The sequence below is a fragment of the Coenobita brevimanus genome, chromosome 28, assembly GCF_032717465.1.
Source record: "Coenobita brevimanus isolate Jiangsu-jjx chromosome 28, ASM3271746v2, whole genome shotgun sequence".
NCBI classification, from domain to species: Eukaryota; Metazoa; Arthropoda; class Malacostraca; order Decapoda; family Coenobitidae; genus Coenobita; species Coenobita brevimanus.
Window position 1 is genome coordinate 16,916,582 of NC_136981.1, and position 21,906 is coordinate 16,938,487.

At 42.5% G+C, this 21,906-nt stretch overlaps 1 protein-coding gene across 1 annotated transcript in view; it reads left to right on the forward strand.

Annotated features, from left to right (window-relative positions):
- Positions 1 to 21,638, forward strand: part of LOC145394748 (cytochrome P450 2L1-like) — a 129,171-nt gene extending 107,533 nt beyond the window's left edge. The window contains exon 9 of the mRNA XM_080268528.1: positions 21,403 to 21,638. Within this exon, the coding sequence (XP_080124654.1) occupies positions 21,403 to 21,638 (236 nt within the window). The remainder of the gene's footprint in view (positions 1 to 21,402) is intronic.
- Positions 21,639 to 21,906: the final 268 nt, after the last annotated feature.

Here is a 21,906-nt window from a genome sequence, read left to right on the forward strand (position 1 = left end):
AAACTTATGCTATACAGTACAAGAAAAAATGCAACAACAGTTATACTCAAATTACACACAGCTGCTAGATGGTTGGAGATTTCTTGAGCACTCACAATAATAATATCTGTACAGGGGAGGACAGAGATGTGAACAAAATGAGGAGCAGATCTAAGTGGCCATGATGCAGAGTTTGAGCTCATTATATAGGGGCCAGCAGAGCCTGATACAACTTGTAAGAAGGACGCGCAAATGAAGCCACGGGGACAAAGAGATGAAAATCCCGCAAAGTATAACAGAGAGAACGACTTACTCTACTATAACGGTAGAAGGGGGGGACTGAGGCAGAACACGCTCGTGATCAAACATGCAGCAACTGTGCGTTAAAATTACACAAAGGATGATGAAATCATAGGCTATGTAACACCTCCCCACATTGAAAAAGAAAAGAAATTTACAAAGGAAATTTCTTATTACTCTAAAACAATCTGTACATGGCATTACAGAACATGCAAATGACTTTCCTAATGTTACAAAACATGAGATCTCCCTAGCACGTTCAGTCATAGGTACTTGCCAGTATCCCTTTAACAAATCATACTTACTTATGTACCTAGCCTTTCCGATCTTGTCTATGCAATCTTCTACACGAGGGAGAGGGTAAGTGTCTGTTTTAGTTATCTGATTAACACGTCTGTAGTCGATGCAAAGCTGCTGTGACCCACCTGGCTTAGGGACCAGAGTGACAGGAGAACTCCACTCGCTCTGACAGGGCTCAATCATCTTGTGGTCCAACAGGTAGCCAAGCTCCTTCTGGATGAGAGGAACTTTCACTGGGTTCACACGGTAAGGAGGCAATTTAATTGGCTTTGCGTCTCCAACATCGACATCATGCATCAACACAGTGGTTCTTCCTGGAGTGGCACGGAACACTTGCGGGTACTCCTGCAGTAATGCCGAAAACTCCTGCCCCTCCTTGGGAGGTAGATGAGAAAGCTTAGACTGGAGATCATTCATGATATCAGGATTCTTCCCCAAACTATCACTCAGGCTCATGCTGCATGGGAGAGCTTCACTTGCAGACTCGGGTGGAACAGCTACGGTGCAGACTGGATTATTTTCGTCCCGCCTGTGATATAACTTTAGCATGTTGATGTGACATAGTTGCTTGCACTTTCTACGATCTGGTGTGGCGATGACATAGCTGACATCACTGAGTCTCTTCTCCACGAAATAAGGGCCACTAAACTTGGCTTGAAGAGGTTGCCCATGAACTGGTAGCAGAATCAAAACCTGATCTCCTGGCTGAAAGTGGCGTAACCTGGACTTCTTATCATACCAAGTCTTCATCTTCTCCTGAGCAGCTCCTAAATTCTCTCTCGCCAGCTGTAAAGCAGTGGACAGCCGTTCTTTGAACTTCATCACATACTCCAGCAGGTTGACGTCATCTTCCTCCGACAGCCAGCATTCCTTAAGTAACTTAAGGGGTCCTCTACTTCATGGCCAAACAGTAGTTCAAAAGGTGAGAAGCCCAGTGATTCATTTGGAGATTCTCTTGCAGCAAACACAACGAATGGAAGACCTTTATCCCAGTCTTTCTGATGTTCCAAACAGTTTTTCTTGAGCATCGATTTGAGTGTTTGATGATATCTCTCCAACGCTCCTTGGGTCTGGGGATGGTAAGCTGAAGACGTGATCTGCGTGATGCCCAACTCTTTCAGAGACTGCTTGAAAACGTTTGACATGAAATTACTTCCCCGGTCTGACTGTACCTCCTTAGGCAGACCAAACTTTGTGAAGAACCCCAGCATTTCCTTAACCACGTTCTTTGCTGAGATATTTCTATGGAATGGCTTCAGGATAACGAGTAGCCATATCAATCATGGTCAACACATAAGAAAATCCTGAAGAAGTCTTAGGAAGAGGGCCCACAATATCCACCAACACACGGGTGAAAGGCGCCTCAAAAGGAGGAAATGGAACTAGAGGTGCAACCTTTTCAGTCTGATTACACTTCCCCACAACTTGACAGGTGTGACAAGACTTACAATACCAGGAAACATCCCTGAAGATACCTGGCCAGTAGAAGTGTTTCAAAATGCGTGCCACAGTCTTCCTCACTCCAAGGTGTCCTGCCAAACTGGAATCATGAGCCACTCTAATGATATCCTGCCTACAAACACGAGGGATGACAACTTGATGTACAACCTCCCATTCACAGTCGGCTGATGCTGTTGGGGTTCTCCACTTCCTCATAAGTACTCCTGACTTTACATTATAACAAGTAGAAGCACCGGCTGACTCTTCTTCACTGTAAGCAGAGTTAGCTAGACCTTTCAACTCAGGGTCAGCAACCTGCAACTCAACCAACTCTTGACGAGACAAATTATCAACACTACGGGGTACTGCCTCATCTGGTGAGTGGTCCAAATTAGCAAGAAAAGTGTCAGCTAGGATAACATCATCATCATCATTATCCTCTAAATCACCAGTAACTTTAGACTTAGCCCTAGTGACAGCACATGCAGGGAACACATCAGGGACATCACAATCCTGGGACGCAGCCACTGGCTCACTAGACAACTGAGGAGCTGGACACACTTGACTTCCACCAATATCATTTCCAAGTAAGAAAGTTACACCTGACATTGGAAGTGTCTCAACCAACCCAACCATAACAGAACCATTAACAAAACCAGACTCTAAATTCACTCTGCACAGAGGAACAGAGAAGTAATTATTCCCTACACCTTGTAAGATTGCAGTTTCATCAGAGGAATTAAAATTAGAGCCTAGAACACTGGTCAGCATAAGGGATTGGCAAGCACCTGTATCACGATATTTTAACTGATTTCCTGTCATTACTGTCCAGAGGACTGACAAAACCATCAGACAGGAAATTAGCACATGAACTCTTGAGAGTGTCACCCACGTTACTGCTCAAAAGAGGAGCTCCATCATGAGAATTTAAGTTACCCCTCAAAGCAGGTTCAGTTAACTCAGTTAAAGAATTCTGGGAACTCTCAAGAGTGGACACTAGACCAATTGACTGAATATTTAAAGACTCTTTTTTGTTCACATCACGCTGTCTCCTGAAACATCTCTCCGTAGTATGACCAAGCTTACTACAATAAGTACATTTACTTTTCTGAAATCTAGAGGTGAAGCTGGTATTTACTTCCTGAGAAACATCATCTTTATTCTCTTTCCTGTTACCTGTACTCTGAGTAGAGGCAACGTACTTACTCTCAGCTTTCCCTTTTTCTCTAGAATATCTCTTGTGAGTGAGAACATACTCATCAGCTAAAACTGCAGCATCAGACAAATTATCTATTCTTTTCTCATCAAGATATAGGCTTACATCTTTACTAATACACCTTTTGAAATCCTCCAGCAAAATCATCTCCTTAAATTTACCAAAATCAGAATCCACATTCTTAGAATTTAACCACTGCTCTAACAAATCTTCTTTGATTTTTGCATACTCAACATGGGATTGCTTATCTTGCTTATAAGTTGTCCTAAATTTTACTCTATAAGCTTCAGGAACAAGCTCATAGGCCTTAAGAATCAAGCTCTTAACTACATCATAATTATCAGACTGATCCTGAGGCAAAGATGCATAAGTTACTTGAGCTTTACCGGTGAGAACAGTTTGAAGGAGTACTGGCCAATACTCCTTAGGCCAATTAAAACCTGTAGCTACCCTCTCAAACAACTGAAAATACTTTGTTAAATCAGATTCATTAAAAGGAGGGACAAGTTTAACATTTTTAGCCACATCAAAATCATCAGAGCAAGATGATCCAGTTCCACCTTGTTTCATGCGATACTCATGGTCTGCCTGAATCCTTGCAAGTTCAACTTGTGCGTGAAACTCAGCCTCCTTAGCCTGTGCTTGAAATTCAGCTTCCTTCACACGAGACTCCGCCTCCTTAGCCTTAGCCTCCTGCAGGGCTAGCTGTAACTTAGCTAATTCAATCTGCATTTGCTCATTTGGAGGAGTTACATTAAACAAGCTTTTATTAATCATGCCAACAATTTGATCTTTAGAATGATGAGAGCGAACAGCAATTCCCAATTGTTGAGCAACAAGCTTAAGTTCATTCTTTGTTCTGTTTTCTATATCACACACTGTTTGCACATTTGACAAAAAATCTTTGGCTTCATCAAGTGTAGAAATAGTAGCCATCATGAATATATCACAGTCACAAAATATCAAACAATATCCTTATGATAATATCCTGAATATCCTGATATGAGGTCGCCAAATTTATGTTACGGAACAGAGAGAGATAATGAACACTTCAAGTGAGAATACTAAAATCACTACTGTCCCGCAAAGTTCCAGGTTCAAAACAAAAGAGTTAGGTAAAATTACAAGTTAAAGTTTAATGCTTAAACTAACAACAAAACATTCAGGACTCATGAGGATAATGTAATGGCAAAAACAGGTTAAATATATGGTTAACTGCAATAGCCTCTATTAACACAAAATTAGCAAGAGTAAATTTATCTAAGTCAGCCCTGATAAAATGAGATACCAGATAATACTCAGTGAATGCCAGATAAATTATTACAGATACAAACTATTATAAAAAATGACTGACATAAAGAACCCCACACGAATTACAAAAACTTCACTAGGCCTACAAATTAAACTTATGCTATACAGTACAAGAAAAATGCAACAACAGTTATACTCAAATTACACACAGCTGCTAGATGGTTGGAGATTTCTTGAGCACTCACAATAATAATATCTGTACAGGGGAGGACAGAGATGTGAACAAAATGAGGAGCAGATCTATGGCCATGATGCAGAGTTTGAGCTCATTATATAGGGGCCAGCAGAGCCTGATACAACTTGTAAGAAGGACGCGCAAATGAAGCCACGGGGACAAAGAGATGAAAATCCTGCAAAGTATAACAGAGAGAACGACTTACTCTACTATAACGGTAGAAGGGGGACTGAGGCAGAACACGCTCGTGATCAAACATGCAGCAACTGTGTTAAAATTACACAAAGGATGATGAAATCATAGGCTATGTAACAATATATATATATATATATATATATATATATATATATATATATATATATATATATATATTTCTCTCTCTCTCTCTCTCTCTCTCTCTCTCTATATATATATATATATATATATATATTGTTACGCTGTCCGCCTTTCCGTTCCCACGGGTGCAGCAGTTACAGCTGGGCTAGGGGATTATGCAGTATGTATCCGTGTCATTCGCGGAGTTTAAATTAGCGAGTGTTACAAGTTCTTTTGTTTCTTTCGTTCCCGCCACTGAGGGCAATTTTATTTCATACCATGCTGAGTATGCATTTGATTATTTTGATTGTCTTATGTGAGCTACCAGTATATTTAATGATGTTTTGCTTGCATTAGAAGTACCAATTTATTGTAGAGAGAGAGGGGCACGAATATAAGTTCTTATTAATTAATTTGATTCATGCGTTCGCGCTTGGCTGCACAAGAGCCTGGCGTCAGGGTAGTGTCTTCCCAACCAGCTTCAGTATCGGGTGTTTGTACACTCTCTCTCTCTCCCCAGTCATTTTTATGCCGAGCTGGCGTTTTCATTTAAGTTATTTTTATTCTTTTGTTGCTGACTGAGGGAAGTAGTTATTTTATGTTTTTTTTAACCTTGTTGTCTTTGGAGGGCCAATCTGGCTCACCGTAGTCCTCTCGCTGCCTTAATTAACGTTCCCCAACACACGTATATACACACACACCCCTAACCCCTACACAGTTCAATCCCATCTACTTGCACAAGGCTAGTGAGAACTATCCTGAGCCATCAACTGCGTTCCCCCTTGGACACGGGTTAAGTAGAAAGTCGTCACCACCGGAAATAAGTGGGAGGTGTTCCTGTAAACTGTCTCGGGCAGTATTATTTCCGGTAATGACGATAGTAGGCTAGATTCATAGGTAGGCTCTTCCTTTTTACTATCAAGGTACAGAGTGTTGCGTATTTAATATTCTTCCGTTGCGCAGTTTTTCTCTAGTTTGCGGAGTGTGAGTGCCGGGGTCTGCGTTATTTTTGCAACGCAGTGGAGGCCGATCATCTAAGGCTGCCTTGTTGTCTTTTTGTAATAGCCCCGGGCTGGCGCTACCGTAACAGTGGCGACCCTGCCAGGATATCCTAACAGTGCCTTCTTCTTGCTAGGATATCGTTACCTTGGCGTTCTCTGTGCTTTGAGGTGAAGTTGATGTGTTTGTAGTTTCTCAGTCAGCATTAGTATTTTATTATTCAGTACTGCCATTGAATTGTCGCCATGGAGTCATGCGTGTCTACACCAGATCGCGTACGTGCTGAGTCACCTGTGGATATGGAAAATATGGAACAACGAGAGGCACATAGCAAAGGTACTCCCCGTGTGAGCCCTGAGTTTGACTATGGTGCTGAGCTGCCTCGTTTCGCTACCCCACTATTACCATCTATGATGCCGCCGAGCCAGTTTAGAGCAGTTCCCCCAGGTATGTCTAGTGCTTTCCCTGGAGCTGTTCATTCCACTCCCATATACCCTGGAGTCTTGTCACCGGAGGCCCAGTTGCAGTTGGAGTTGAAAAAGTTGGAGATGGAAATGCAGCGTGCAAGAGAGAAAGAAGAGAGGGAGATGCAGCGTGCAAAAGAAGAGAGGGAGATGGCGATGCAGCTGGAGATGCAGCGTGAAAAAATGCGATTTGAACTGGAGAAGACTCGCTTGGAGGTGACTGCTAATAGACCAACTTCAGATACCCAAACCTCAGGCCGTGCAGAGGATAGGGAGAGTTGGTTCTCAAGGAGTCTGAAATTAGTGCCAGCATTTGATGAGTTGAAGGTGACAGAATGGTTTGTCAGGTTTGAAAAGAAGGCTAGGGAGTTTGAGTGGCCCAGGCAGTGCTGGGGGGGCATGGTATCTAATGTGCTGAAGGGAAAAGCTTTGGAAGTGTATAATAGGTTGAGCCCTGAGGATGTAGATGATTATGATGAATTTAAAACAGCCATCCTGAAGGCATATGAACTTAGACCAGAGGCTTATCGGTTGTTGTTCCGTGGTGCTCGGAAAAGACCTGCTGACACCTATATGGCCTACGCCAGGTATCTGGAGGAGAGGTTAGACGAGTGGTTGCTGAGTGAGAGCGCCACTTCGTATAACGAGGTGCGTGAACTGCTTTTGATGGAACATTTTACCAACATGGCTGACAAAGAAATTGGTGTTAAAATTAGGGAGAAGAGATTTAAGACCGTGAAGGAAGCAGCGACGTGGGCTGATGACCGGGTGTTTGCCTTGCGGAGTATGGGGGTCAAGTATGCTAATTTTCAGCGTTCCAGGGAGAGGACTGTGAGTGGCCCTGCCTGGGATAAATCTCCCGTGAATCAGCCCAGGGGAAGTTCAGAGGAGAAAAAGAATTCTGGGAGAAAGAGCCCTGTATCCAGTTCGAAGCTACTTTGTTACTTTTGCAAACAGAGTGGGCACATCAAGCCTAACTGCCCTAAGTGGAAGGCCTCCCAAAATGCCAAACCAGTGGCACTAGTTATAGGTTCGAGTCAGGTGAACGAGAGGAGTTGGGAGAGTGGTAACGGTGAGGGAGAAGTCTGTGGAAAGCTGGAGTGCAGCCGGCTGTGCTCGCTGCCAGCTCAGGCTGGAAAAGTTACCCAACATGCTACGCCACCTCCGGATGAACTGCCTCAGAAATCGTCCCTAGACTGGTGTAAACCTTTCATGTGTCACGGCACAGTGAAAATTCATGGGATCAGTTATCCAGTTACTGTGGTTCGTGATACCTGTGCACAACAGTCTGTGTGCAGAAACGTGACTGGAGGGCCTGTAAACTCAGGGAAGTATGTGCTGTGTAGAGGCATGAACTCAGATGAATACTATGATTATGTTCATGTGGAACTCGATTGCCCCATTGTTCAGGCTGCAGCTCAAGTAGCTGTTGCTGATGTAATGCCAGTAGAGGGGGTTGATTTTCTGCTGGGGAACGACCTGGCTGGGGAGAAAGTATTTCCATCTCTTCCCCCACCAGTTGTTGTGGCAGAGAAGTATTTTGACGCCCCAGAAATTGGTATTGAAGTTGATGCAGAAATGGAAGCCATGTTCCCGGTCTGTGCAATTACAAGATCTATGGCACAGGTTGCAGCCCGGGAGGAAGAACTGGTGAAGTCACAGGTTCTTGGGGTCGACTGTGAGGAGGCAGGGCCACCAATGGAGGAACCTAGTGAGCAGAGTGTTGCTGTGGTGGGTGAGGAGAGTGGGAATGCGTGCATGGGCGCCGCCCCACTTCCCACTCAGGACACTAGAGGTGGTGCTGAGTGTGTCTGTGTGGAGACTGAACCCAGCCCACCGACTGAATTAGAAGAATTTCAGGACGCTGGGGTCGACTGCGGGGATTCAGTCCACCGTCAAACGCGCCTGAGGAACAGAGTGTCACTGTTGAGGGTAGAGGTGATGATGATGTCAGTGTGGAGTCTGACATTCCTCCCCCTGTCGAGTGTACTAGAGGTGGCGCTGAGATTGATCGCCCTTCGCAATCCAGTGTCCCGACCAGTCCCTTATCTCAGTCCTCAGTAGAGCTGGCGGGTGTTGGGCCAGCAGAATTGAGGGTGAAGCAACAGGAGGATGTAACATTAAAGCCCTTGTTTGCTCGAGTAGGGGAAGAAAGAAGTATGGAGTGTGGTAAGGAGGAGTTCCTGATTAAAGACAATGTTTTACATCGCCGATGGACGCCCACTGGCGCCACAGTGGATGGAGGAGTGGGTGAGTTAGTGCAGGTGGTGGTGCCTGTGCAGTATAGGGTGCCGTTAATACAGTTAGCACATGAGGGACCTTTAGCGGGTCACTTGGGAAACAGAAAGACAGTGCAGCGCTTAAGATATAACTTTTGGTGGCCAAGTATGCCGGGACAAGTTGCTGCGTACATCAAGGGCTGTCACACGTGTCAGATAGTGGGCAAGCCTAATCAAGTTCTTCCTGTGGCCCCTTTGACTCCCATCCCTGCAGTTGAACCTCCGTTTACCCGGGTAATCATTGATATCGTGGGCCCTTTACCTCCTACTTCTGCTGGAAACAAGTATTTGTTAACCATAATGGATGTTACAACGCGATACCCAGAGGCTATACCAATCAGAAGCATGCAGGCGAAGTCAGTAGTCAAGCAACTTATCCTGTTCTTTACTCATTTTGGCCTGCCCAAGGAGTTGCAGTCAGACCGTGGAGTAAATTTTACATCTAATTTGTTTAAGCAGACAATGACAGAGTTGGGCATCAAACACATTTTGTCCAGTGCCTACCATCCGCAGTCACAAGGTGCCCTGGAGAGGCATCATCAGACCTTAAAGACAATGCTGCGCACCTTCTGCTATGATAGTGGAAAGGATTGGGACCTAGCGGTACCCTTTGTTATGTTTGCAGTGAGAGAGGTACCAACTGAGTCGTTAGGGTTTTCACCCAATGAGTTAGTGTTTGGGCACAGAGTTCGTGGTCCCTTGGATGTGGTGCGAGAGGCCTGGAGTAACAACAAATCTGGCAACCAGGAATCCATGCTTGACTATGTCTGCTGCACTCGGGAGAGACTGCATTGCGCTTTAGAGCTTGCCCGTGACCATCTAATCGGGGCTCAAGCGAAAATGAAGGCTCATTACGATAAGAAGGTCAGAAGTCGTGAGTTTAAGCAAGGAAATGAAGTTTTGGCACTGCTGCCCATGCAAGGAAAACCTCTGGCGGCTAGATTCAGTGGTCCTTATATTGTGAAGAAGAGAGTTGGGGAACTTGACTATCTAATTGTTACCCCAGATAGGCGGAAGAGTACTCAGTTGTGCCACATTAATATGTTGAAGCCATACTACCGCCCAGTTGATTCTCATGGTTGGATGACTGCTGATGTCTCTCATCTGGGATGTGAAGGACGGGGGAGGGAGAACGTGGCATCAAAGGAACGTGCTGTGGAGGGAGCTGTTGGTGCCGGTGATGTGAGTAGTGGACCAGGGTTACAGCCACAGTCCCTGGAAGGTGACTTTGGAGTGGACGTTGAGGGAACCAGAGATAAGAGCGCTCCTGTAGTTTTGGCGGTTGGTAGTGAGTTGGAGGAGCAGGAGGAAGTGCTTAGTCGTGGTGAGATGTTACCAGCTGACCTATGGGAGGGCAATGGTTATGCAGCTCTGGTGGAGAAATTGCGACACCTTGATCCAGTAAAGCGAGAAGAGCTGTGCAACAGATTATGGAAACATCCGAAAGTTTTTGGAGATTCACCGGGATTGACAACTTGGGCTACTCATGACATTGACGTTGGGGATAGTAAGCCTGTAAAATTAGCTCCCTACTGCATCAACCCTATCAGACAGAAAGCTCTCGATAATGAGATCAAGTATATGTTGGACCATGGATTGATCAAGAGGAGTTTCAGTGAGTGGAGTTCACCAGTTACCTTACAGCCGAAGCCAGATGGGAAGGTTAGGTTGTGTGTGGACTTCCGGAAGGTTAACTCACTGTCTAAGACCGATGCTTATCCCTTGCCTCGGGTTGATGACTCCGTGGACAAGGTGGGAAATGCCACTTATATCACCAAACTTGACTTAGTAAAAGGATACTGGCAGGTCCCGCTGACGGAACGGGCTAAACAAGTGGCTAGCTTTGTTGTCAGTGGTGCAGTATATCAGTGCCAGGTGATGCCTTATGGATTGAAGAATGCTCCAGCCATTTTCTAGAGGCTTATGGAGAAAGTGGTGGATGGCATACCTAATTGTGTCGTTTACATCGATGATGTCATTGTGTATGACACCAAGTGGGAGGAGCACCTTGATCATGTGGAAATGCTCATTAAGCTGTTGGAGGAAGCTGGCTTAGTAGTCAACTTGGACAAGTGCGAGTTCGTACGTGCTAAGGTCCAGTACCTTGGATTTGTTGTAGGACATGGGCAAGTGGCTCCACCTCGGGCTAAGGTGGATGCCATTTCCAACTTTGCAGCACCCCAGTGTCGCCGTGCCCTCCAGCGATTTTTGGGCATGATCGGCTATTACAGAAGATTTATTGGCAATTACTCCACAGTGCTTGCCCCTCTTACTGACTTATTGCGCAAGGATAAGAAGTGGCAGTGGACAGCCGAGTGTGAGCAAGCTTTTACTACTGTTAAGTCTCTGCAGTGCCACCACCCTATATTGCGTGCACCAGATTTTGACAAATCTTTTGTGCTGGCAGTTGATGCTAGCCGAGTAGGGGTAGGAGCAGTGTTGATGCAGCCGGATGAGGGCCAGGTTGAACATCCCATATCATACTTCTCAAAGAAGTTTAATAGAGCCCAGAAGAACTATTCCGTCATAGAGCAGGAGTTATTGGCGATTATCCTGGCCCTGCAACACTTTGCTGTCTACCTGCCCCCTTTTGGCCCTATGATCAAGATTTATTCAGACCATCATCCCCTGCAGTTTTTGAACAAGTTTAAATTTAAGAACCAGCGTTTGACCCGCTGGAGTTTGCTTTTGCAAGAGTACAATTTCGAAGTTAGGCATATTAAAGGGACTGATAACGTAATTGCTGATTGTTTATCCAGGGAGGGGTCAGGGTCTTGATTCGAAAATTTTGATCCAGGGCTCAAAATTTTCCCTTGGGGAAGGGCGTGTTACGCTGTCCGCCTTTCCGTTCCCACGGGTGCAGCCGTTACAGCTGGGCTAGGGGATTATGCAGTATATATCCGTGTCATTCGCGGAGTTTAAATTAGCGAGTGTTACAAGTTCTTTTGTTTCTTTCGTTCCCGCCACTGAGGGCAATTTTATTTCATACCATGCTGAGTATGCATTTGATTATTTTGATTGTCTTATGTGAGCTACCAGTATATTTAATGATGTTTTGCTTGCATTAGAAGTACCAATTTATTGTAGAGAGAGAGGGGCTCGAATATAAGTTCTTATTAATTAATTTGATTCATGCGTTCGCGCTTGGCTGCACAAGAGCCTGGCATCAGGGCAGTGTCTTCCCAACCAGCTTCAGTATCGGGTGTTTGTACACTCTCTCTCTCTCCCCAGTCATTTTTATGCCGAGCTAGCATTTTCATTTAAGTTATTTTTATTCTTTTGTTGCTGACTGAGGGAAGTAGTTATTTTATTTGTTTTTTTGACCTTGTTGTCCTTGGAGGGCCAGTCTGGCTCACCGTTGTCCTCTCGCTGCCTTAATTAATGTTCCCCAACACACGTACATACACACACACATCCCTAACCCCTACACAGTTCAATCCCATCAACTTCCACAAGGCTAGTGAGAACTATCGTGAGCCGTCAACTGCGTTCCCCCTTGGACACGGGTTAAGTAGAAAGTCGTCACCACCGGAAATAAGTGGGAGGTGTTCCTGTAAACTGTCTCGGGCGGTATTATTTCCGGTAGTGACGATAGTAGGCTAGATTCATAGGTAGGCTGTTTCGTTTTACTGTCAAGGTACAGAGTGTTGCATATTTAATATTCTTCCGTTGCGCAGTTTTTCTCTAGTTTGCGGAGTGTGAGTGCCGGGGTCTGTGTTATTTTTGCAACGCAGTGGAGGCCGATCATCTAAGGCTGCCTTGTTGTCTTTTTGTAATAGCCCCGGGCTGGCGCTACCGTAACAATATATATATATATATATATATATATATAATAAAAGCTTCCCCCAGACATGATATACTCTCTATCACACACACACACACACACACACACACACACACACACACACATATATATATATATATATATATATATATATATATATATATATATATATATGTGTGTGTGTGTGTGTGATAGAAAGTATATCATGTCTGGGGAAGCTTTTTATTTTATATATATATATATATATATATATATATATATATATATATATATATATATATATATATATATATATATATATATAAAATAAAAGCTTCCCCAAACATGATATACTCTCTATCACACACACACACACACACACACACACATATATATATATATATATATATATATATATATATATATATATATATATATATATATATATATATATATATATATATATATATATTTTTTTTCAGCCATCCTTCCCCTAAGTTTCACGACACACATAATATACTCCCTCTGAAGGTTCCCCCCACACATGATATACTCCCTCACATATATATATATATATATATATATATATATATATATATATATATATATACACACACACACACATAATATACTCCCTCTGAAGGTTCCCCCCACACATGATATACTCCCTCAGCACACCTGCCACTAAAATATCACTCACCTACACGACGCACCTAAACGAACACTCGTGGCACAGTTCACGTATATATTTTACATAAAGTATAATTTATCACTTAATGTCAGACCAAGGTACAGTACCTGTTCAATGACGTCCCTCGTTCCTTGCCATCGTTACTTTTCACAGCACATCTGCCACTAAAATATCACTCACCTACACGACGCACCTAAACGAACACTCGTGGCACAGTTCACGTATATATTTTACATAAAGTATAATTTATCACTTAATGTCAGACCAAGGTACAGTACCTGTTCAATGACGTCCCTCGTTCCTTGCCATCGTTACTTTTCACAGCACATCTGCCACTAAAGTATCGCTCACCTACGCCATGCACCTAAACGAACACTCGCGGCACAGTTCACGTATATTTTACATAAAGTATAAATTGTCACTGAATGTCAGACCAAAGTACAGTACCTGTTCAGTGACATCCCTCATTCCTTGCTATCGTGACCTTTCACAGCACACCTTCCGCTAAAGTATCGCTCACCTACATCACGCATCTAAACGAACACTTGCTGCACAGTTCACGTATATTTTACATAAATTATAATTTGTCACTAAATGTCAGACCAAGGAACAGTACCTGTTCAATGACGTCCCTCGTTCCTTGGTATCGTTACCTTTCACAGCACACCTCATGCTAAAGTATCTCTCACATACGCTACGCACCATAATTTATGCCTTCATTAGGATACGTGGCACATTTCACTTACACTTGACACAATATCATACACAAGTACATGACTACCACAATGATTCCACCCTAACCTCCGCAATTATTCCCTTCCTTACTACGGTTCAACATGACTGTGATGCAGCATCCTTCGCCAGGAGTGTACGATGCAACTCTATTGTATTGGCACACACCACACTCCTGCAGTATGTTTGATGTATATTGCACACAATTCCATATGCATTTTCACTATCAGAATCGCAATAATTCCATCCCTTCCCGACTATAAAAACTGTACGTGATGCCTGCCCCCTTTCCACACTATGGTTCATGGCGTCCATAATGCTAACTAGTTCCATAATTTCACCAAGCCAGCCACAATATCTTTGACACAAAAAACAGTTTAGGCATTGGCTTCATTTTATACATATCTGTACTCACGCCATAGGACCTTGAGGAGGGCGAGAGGTGAAACCCAGCATCAGTGAACACGCATATCGCCTCTAAGCCTAACGATGGATAATGGACACAATTCCTTTTCATGACATATATCTATGTTCCATCGACAATTTAACATACAAATATGCTCACAAATATTGGATTATCACACTGAGTCCATAGGGGTTTTGGCTCGGGCAGGAGGGGGAGAATTAGTACAAGTTTAAAGGGACAGTACACGTGATGCAACCTCACCGCCTGGCTGCTTGGAAGAGACTGAGGTTTATTGCTACGTGCTGGGCCTCGTGAGGCAGCTCAATGTTGCCAATGCCTTAGCATTGGAAAGCGCTGCACTCGCTACGATGCATCAAAATTTGAGGCGAATCCGCCAGAAACTTTATTTTTGGCAAATTTTTTGATACTTAGAAACGCGATTCGAGTGACTGAACATCTTTAGAACAATCCACATGAAACGTGAATCACGTGAGTGACCCTGAGAGGGTTAATCTGTTGCAATAATTCAATATTCAGGACTGAATGATGACAGTTTTATGCCATGTTAGAAAAAAGGAATATAGTAATTATACATGGTGGTCCATATCTTACACTTCTAATCTGCTCCAGTGGATAATTTATCATGTGTTGCGGAGCCGACTTAGTGTTATCAATGATCTATCCTGCTCCATGTAATAATTTTCTTCTCTCACTGTCACACCCCTGGCCAGACCTGGAGAATGAGCCATCCCCACAAGATTATGTGAAGTTCTACTAGTGCTTTATTTAAGAATCACATTAGCCACCATGTATTGCATGTAATACCTAAAATATTACCTCATATTTATTTATTTCTTCTAGTTTGGACACAGAATACATACTCAACATATAAGAAGCATACTGTCTACGAAGAGTTGTTAACCTTTACACCGCGGTGATGTTTCTGTGCTCCTTGCTCATCCCACAAAGGATATTCGTGCTCCGACTAACTTTTTAAAAATATTTGCCAAAAATCAGTTATCAGTCCTAGAATATTATAATTACATGTACCTATGGCACATACCTTCTGCTTTCTCCTGGGATGTTTGTTGGGCCTTTGTCGAATACCATAGGACTTGTGGAGACTTCTGAAATTGGGTAACGAATTCTACACTTTACACTTCCCAACAACTCGTAATATGATTACCACAGCCTGATATTATCACTAGAAACACTATTCTATGATATTCAAGTAGTTTGGAATCCATTTACCCCCCAAAAAAACTGTGAAAGCAATGAAAATTACGAGCACATACGAGCTTCCCATTTGTGCTCATTCCCCGCTGGTATTCTGTCATTTATTATTCATAAACACACTTACACTTTATATTGCTATTACTTTATTACACTTCTATATATATATATATATATATGCAGTATTTATCCATAAGCTTCATCCAGTAATAGTAGTTTATTTTCACTCCAGGCATTAACTATCTCATTCAGTAAACTAGCTTAGAGTGCAAAGCTTTGACTGTCATTACTCCAAGTATTTGTATTCATATTCTTATTAACTTAATTCGATTTTATTTACACTATGTTATACACTGTCACTTCCAGTAAATAAGCGCTCCTTTCCCTTGGAGCCAGAATGAACTTGGGACACTGAAGCACTCGTAGTTTATCATCATTTCCTCCAATGGCTCATCACACGATTCACCAGAAAGATTGTAGTCACTGTTCATTATTATCATGGATAAATTAGCCAGTTCACGCTCCACAGCAGAGTCATTTAGTCCTTTAACCCTTCCCACACGAGGTTTAGTAGGGGTAAAGGTCACAGGGCCCTCTAGAAGCGGTGGAAATGGAGAGGCGTGAGTGCTACGTGGTTTCATCTCAAGAAACAGCACTGAAGTAAATGACGAGGTGGATATGGGGCCGCCAAGGGTTAACAACGTCAGCGAGATTACAGCTGCTAATTTATATGCTGTGAAATGATTGGCAGGAAATTAGGTAGTTCCAGGTGAATGTAAATATCACTTAGGCTTCTCCCTTCCTTTCTTATATATATATTTTTTTTTTACGAGAATAGGTTATACGGCATATTTCAAGAGGAAATTATCAGGGAAAATTAGCGAACAAGTGCACGTGGGGTCTTGTCAGATGATAATAAGCCAATTCCAGGTGTATGGCACTATCAGTTACCTTATTTTAATTTGGTATATATTGTTTTGTATAAGAATAGGGCATAGGGCTTATTTCATTGGATGAAACCAGTGGAAAATTCCGGGGAAGATTTGCTTAGTGCAGCACAGCCGGGAAGGCGAGAGGAGAGGGTAATGGAGGAAAGGTAGGAAGGGGAGTCAAGAACGGGGATAAATGGCTAAATTGCCAACAAAGGATGGGAGTACAGATGACATTAGCAGTGCTGACTATTGTTGGACACTGGCAGTACTGATAGATGATACAAGCCACCACTTGAAAGCCAGGGAGAATTCAAAATAACACAGAATTGCAAAAGTGACGCCTCGCAGTATGATCCATTGCGTCAGAGCGTCATGAAAGTGATGCCCCATGGTTAAGGGGTTCAGCTTCTTCCTTACTGGTTTATTATGCTTACTATACTAAAATTTTCTTTTCTACAGTATGTTAATTCTGCTTAAGATTTTTTAACCAGAAGAGAAACTTTTCTATTTTTTGCAACATTCTCTTTCTCTCTCTCTCTCTCTCTTACAATAAACTTTTCGAATTTGAAGGGCTAGACAAGGTTTCCATTAATCGCTTTGCCACTTAAGGCCTTTGTAAAATGCACATAATTTTTTGGCAGTAACAGGAACTAAATTAATTGAAAACAAGAAAAAACACTTCCTTGCAACACCTCCGCCCTCCACCTGGTCTTCGTTTGGAACACCTCACTTATGACATGTGACTTCGAACTTTGACGCATTACCCTCAAAATCCAGTTACTTCATTCTCACCTAACCCTCGACCCTTCCACCAACAAATTAGATAAAAACGACTGAATTTGCTTTACAGTGACCTAAAACTATGACCTTTCCCTTTGATCTTGATCTTTGACTAATCTTTCTGAAATTTCAGTTTCTTAATCTTCGTTTTAACCTCAACCCTTCCACAAAGCTTCTTGTACATCGAAAACTGTTTAACCCCTTAACCGCGGGGCGTCACTTTCGTGACGCTTGGGAGCAAGGTATCATACCGCGGGGCGTCGCTTTGGTGATTCTGTGTTATTTTGAATTCACCCGGGCTTCCAAGTGGGGGCTTGTATCATCTATCAGTACTGCCAATGTCCAACACTAGTCAGCACTCCTAATCTCGTCTGTACTCCCATCCATTGTTGACAATTTAGCCATTTCTCCCCGTTCTTGACTCCCCTCCCTACCTCCCCTCCATTACACTATCCTCTCGCCTGCCCGGCCGTGCTACGCTAAGTAAATCTTCCCTGGAATTTTTCACTGATTTCATCCATTGAAATAAGCCCTATGCCCTATTCTTATACCAAATAATATATACAAGAAAGAAATAAGGTAAGTGAGAGTGCCATACACCTGGAATTGGCTAATTATCACCTGACAACACCTCACGTGCACTCGTTCGCTAATTTTCGCTGTTTTTTTCCCCTTGAAATATGCCATATAATCTATTTTCGTAATAAATATACATATAAGGAGGGAAGGGAGAAGCCTAAGTGATATTTACATTCACCTGGAACTACCTAATTTATAACGTATTGTCTAGATTTCCTGCCAATCATTTCAGTGAAATACATAGCTGTTTCAAGAGCTACGTTGGTAGTACTGAATAACCCCTAAGTAGGCCTCAACCCGGGCCAGCCCTCCTTTATCAGTTCTCTCTCATCTTCCAAAGAGGAGGTACGGCTCATCCTCTTGCTGACTTCAGGGCCTTTTTTCACCCCCATGCAAAAGGCCCTGTGACCTTTACCCCCTACTAAACCTCGTGTGGAAAGAGGAAGAGGACTGACAATTGATAAAAGAGTGACTACGATCTTTCTATTGAGTAAAACAGTGCAACTGGAATTGTAAATAATGTGTAAATAATGCGTAAACAGCAAGTGAAAGTAATGAATGTAAATATACGTGAACAATGGAAAATAGTTTTATAAGTTACTCCAAGTGACAGTGCATAACACAGTGTAAATAAAATAGAAATGTAAATAACGTAAATAAAATAGAGAACGTAAATAGAAATGTAAATGAGTAGTATTATAAGAATACGAGTATATACCCTAGGAGTAATGAAAGTGAAAGTTTCACTATAGCATGTCTGAATACTATGAGTTATGAGAGTGAAGATGAAAGTGACATTCACTCTCAATGCCAGTATACAGGATGAGAAAGTGAATGCTACGTATTTTACTGAAAGAAATTGAATCCCTACAGTGACAATAAACTAATACTACTGAAGGAAACTTATGGATAAAGACTGTAGATATATATAAGTGTTATATAGTAATTGAAATATAAAGTGTGAGGGGTTTTATGAATAATAAATGACAGAGTACCAAGAGTGAACTAGCGCAAGTGCGGCGGTCAGACGCGCTCATAATTTTCATTGCTTTCACAGTGGGTTTTTTTTTGGAGTATGGATCCCAAACTACTTGAAAATCATAGAGTAGTGTTTATAGTGTTAATATCTGGCTGTGGTAATCATATTACGGGTTGTCGGGAAGTGTAAAGTGGAGACTTCGTTCCCCAACTTCAGAGGTCTCCACAAGTCCTACGGTAACTGACGAAGGCTCAACAAACATTCCAGGAGAAAGCTGAAGGTATGTGCCATAAGCATATATAATTTTAATATTCTAGGACTAATAACTGATTTTTGGCAAATATTTTTTGAGAGTCTGTCGGAGCCCGAATAACCCCGCGACACACGCAAAACATCGGTAAACATGCCCGCGGTGTAGGGGTTAAAAGTTAACTTTGCCATATGGCTTTTACTTTGTATCTATCATTCTCACAAACAACAGGTCAAGCTCTTTGTTGATCTTTAACTCATCCACCATGTTTAACTCAAGTCAGGTCAAAACTGGGTAATTTATTTTGTTCATACACAGATGTACAGTTTGGAATTAGCCCTTGCCTCATGACTTTGACCTTTAGCTGACTTTTTTTTTTTTATGTGCCCGACTCTGGGCATAGGCTTCTCAGCCTGCTACCAAGGCCCAGTAGTCCTCCTACATATCGTACACTTCTACATGTCACCACTTCGGCTCTAACACCCATCGTCCATATTAAATACATGCTTGGGCTGTCTCATACAGGACTGGTGTATTGGTATTAGCGGGGGTATTTTTACGACACGTTGGCGGGTCTTCTGGTAGCTTGGTAAACTCTGCCGTAATGAAATTCAAATCCTTAAACTGTTCCCTGCGCCAGCGGGGATTTGAGCCTGGGTCCAGTAGGACTGCAAGCCACCTTTCTACTGATTGAGCCACCGCCTTAAAACCGAATCCCTTTGATTTTACCTGCCTTCTCCCTTCCATCTATTCAGCTTCAAATAAGATAAAAACTGCTTGAGTTATCTTTGCCCACTCACCTGCAAATTTGACCTTTCCCTGTTACCTTGACCTTTGACTGTTCTCTAAATCAAATGCCCAATATCTTGCTTTACATTAACCCTTCCACACATTTTGCCCCAAATCTGATAAAAACTACTATTACTGACCTTCCCTTGTGACCTTGACCTTTGTCTCATAGTTCTAAAAAAAAAAAATGTTTACTCCAAGACTGACGCTTAACCCTTCAGCTAAGTTTTGGTTAAAATAAGATCAAAACTGTTTCATATATTTTATGAAAACACACACACACACACACACACACACACACACACACACACACACACACACACACACACACACGCTTCACGAGTGCGGGTTTAATGACGTCCTCGTGCTGACTGAGTTAATACTGTGAGTGAGATCCACGGTGACATCATCTTAGGGGAGGCGTCTAGTAGCCAAAGGTTTTATAAAAGCTATATCTAACTGACCCAAATGAAAACGAATAGATTTCCCTGTAACTTCCTTGACCCACCAGTAGAGACAACAGTTACCAAAAATATATATTCCATACTTATCATTAAAAAGGAATGATTAAGGGAGGAAGTTCTAGACCCACGTTGAGACCGAGATGTCTGGTTGTGTTGCGCAAAAGATAATATAACATTAAAAAGCACTAGGTTGAACTTTAAAACCTGCTAAGCTATAGGTGAACAGTTAATTTTTTTTTGCAGTATCTGGACTTCAAAACGGGCATTATATAGAGAAAAAATGTAAGATTTTTCGCATTACATTTTCAAGAAAAGTGCAAAATCTTGCGACAAAAGTGCCCAGTTAGCAACACGGATGGGTAGTGAGCCTGCTGCCTGCTAGACCAGGCTGCCAGTGATCTCCAAGCTTAAAAATTATTTGCGTTTTCTGTTTCAGTTGTATTTTCATAGTGACGTGTATAATATATGATTGATATTTTTGGTTACTCTATATACGAGGTTCATATGACAAATCTAGTTTCATTAAAGTACAGGCTGCAATGACGGTGCCCGGATCCAGCCTGGCTTACAAGTGCATGGTACATAAAGATGTCTAAAAAATGGTCTAAAAATATCTCCTAAGGAAAACTAGACGAAGGAATCTCGGGGATCTTCGGAAGGCACATGTATATCCCATAGGTTCTAGGAGGAATGCAAAGGGCTTATTACAGATCAGTTCCTCAGTAACGTTGTAAATAAAGAACTCAGTGACATTGGCTCCTCTAGACCGGCTGTCTAAGTGGGATCAGTAAATATAAAAGTCGGCACCATATCGTAATCGTCATCATCCAAACGGCTGCGTCACCAACGAGTTCATTGATCTAAGCATCCATATCTTTTATATTATTTTATCCGGTCGTCGTTAGGATCTGGTTGAAGATCTAGCCAAGATCGAGTTGTATTTATGTACTGTTGGTATTCTACATTCATGCTTCCGCCCATTTAATATATTTACATACTATATTCATACGTTTAATATATTTACAGGGCGGCGTCAATGTCTGGGTGAAAGTCTAGCCAAGATGGAATTGTACCTGTTCACTTCTGCAATACTGCACAGGTTCACCATCACCCCTCAACCAGGCGTCACCCTCACTACCGAAACAGACAAGACAAAGGCTCTTTTAAACTTCACTCTGCCATTCTCCGTCATCTTCACCAAGAGACCAACTACAAAAGCTGTTGAATCTAGTGACATCTACGGGACAATGGTTCGCCATTAACCTTCCATGCAACATTATCCTCACTAGAAAAACAGGCATGAGAAAACTTCTAATCTGCTTTACTCTGTCACTCTCCTTCATCTTGAACATGACATCAGCTTTATGGGCATTTTAATTTGGCTTCACTTACAAGTCGCAGTAGCGCCATCAACTCTCCACCAGCTATAATTTTCACCACCGACACAGGCCAGACAAAACCGCTGTTCAGCCATTCTGCGTCACCTTCAACCATACAGTCTACTGAAAGTTGTGACATCAGTACTGTGCT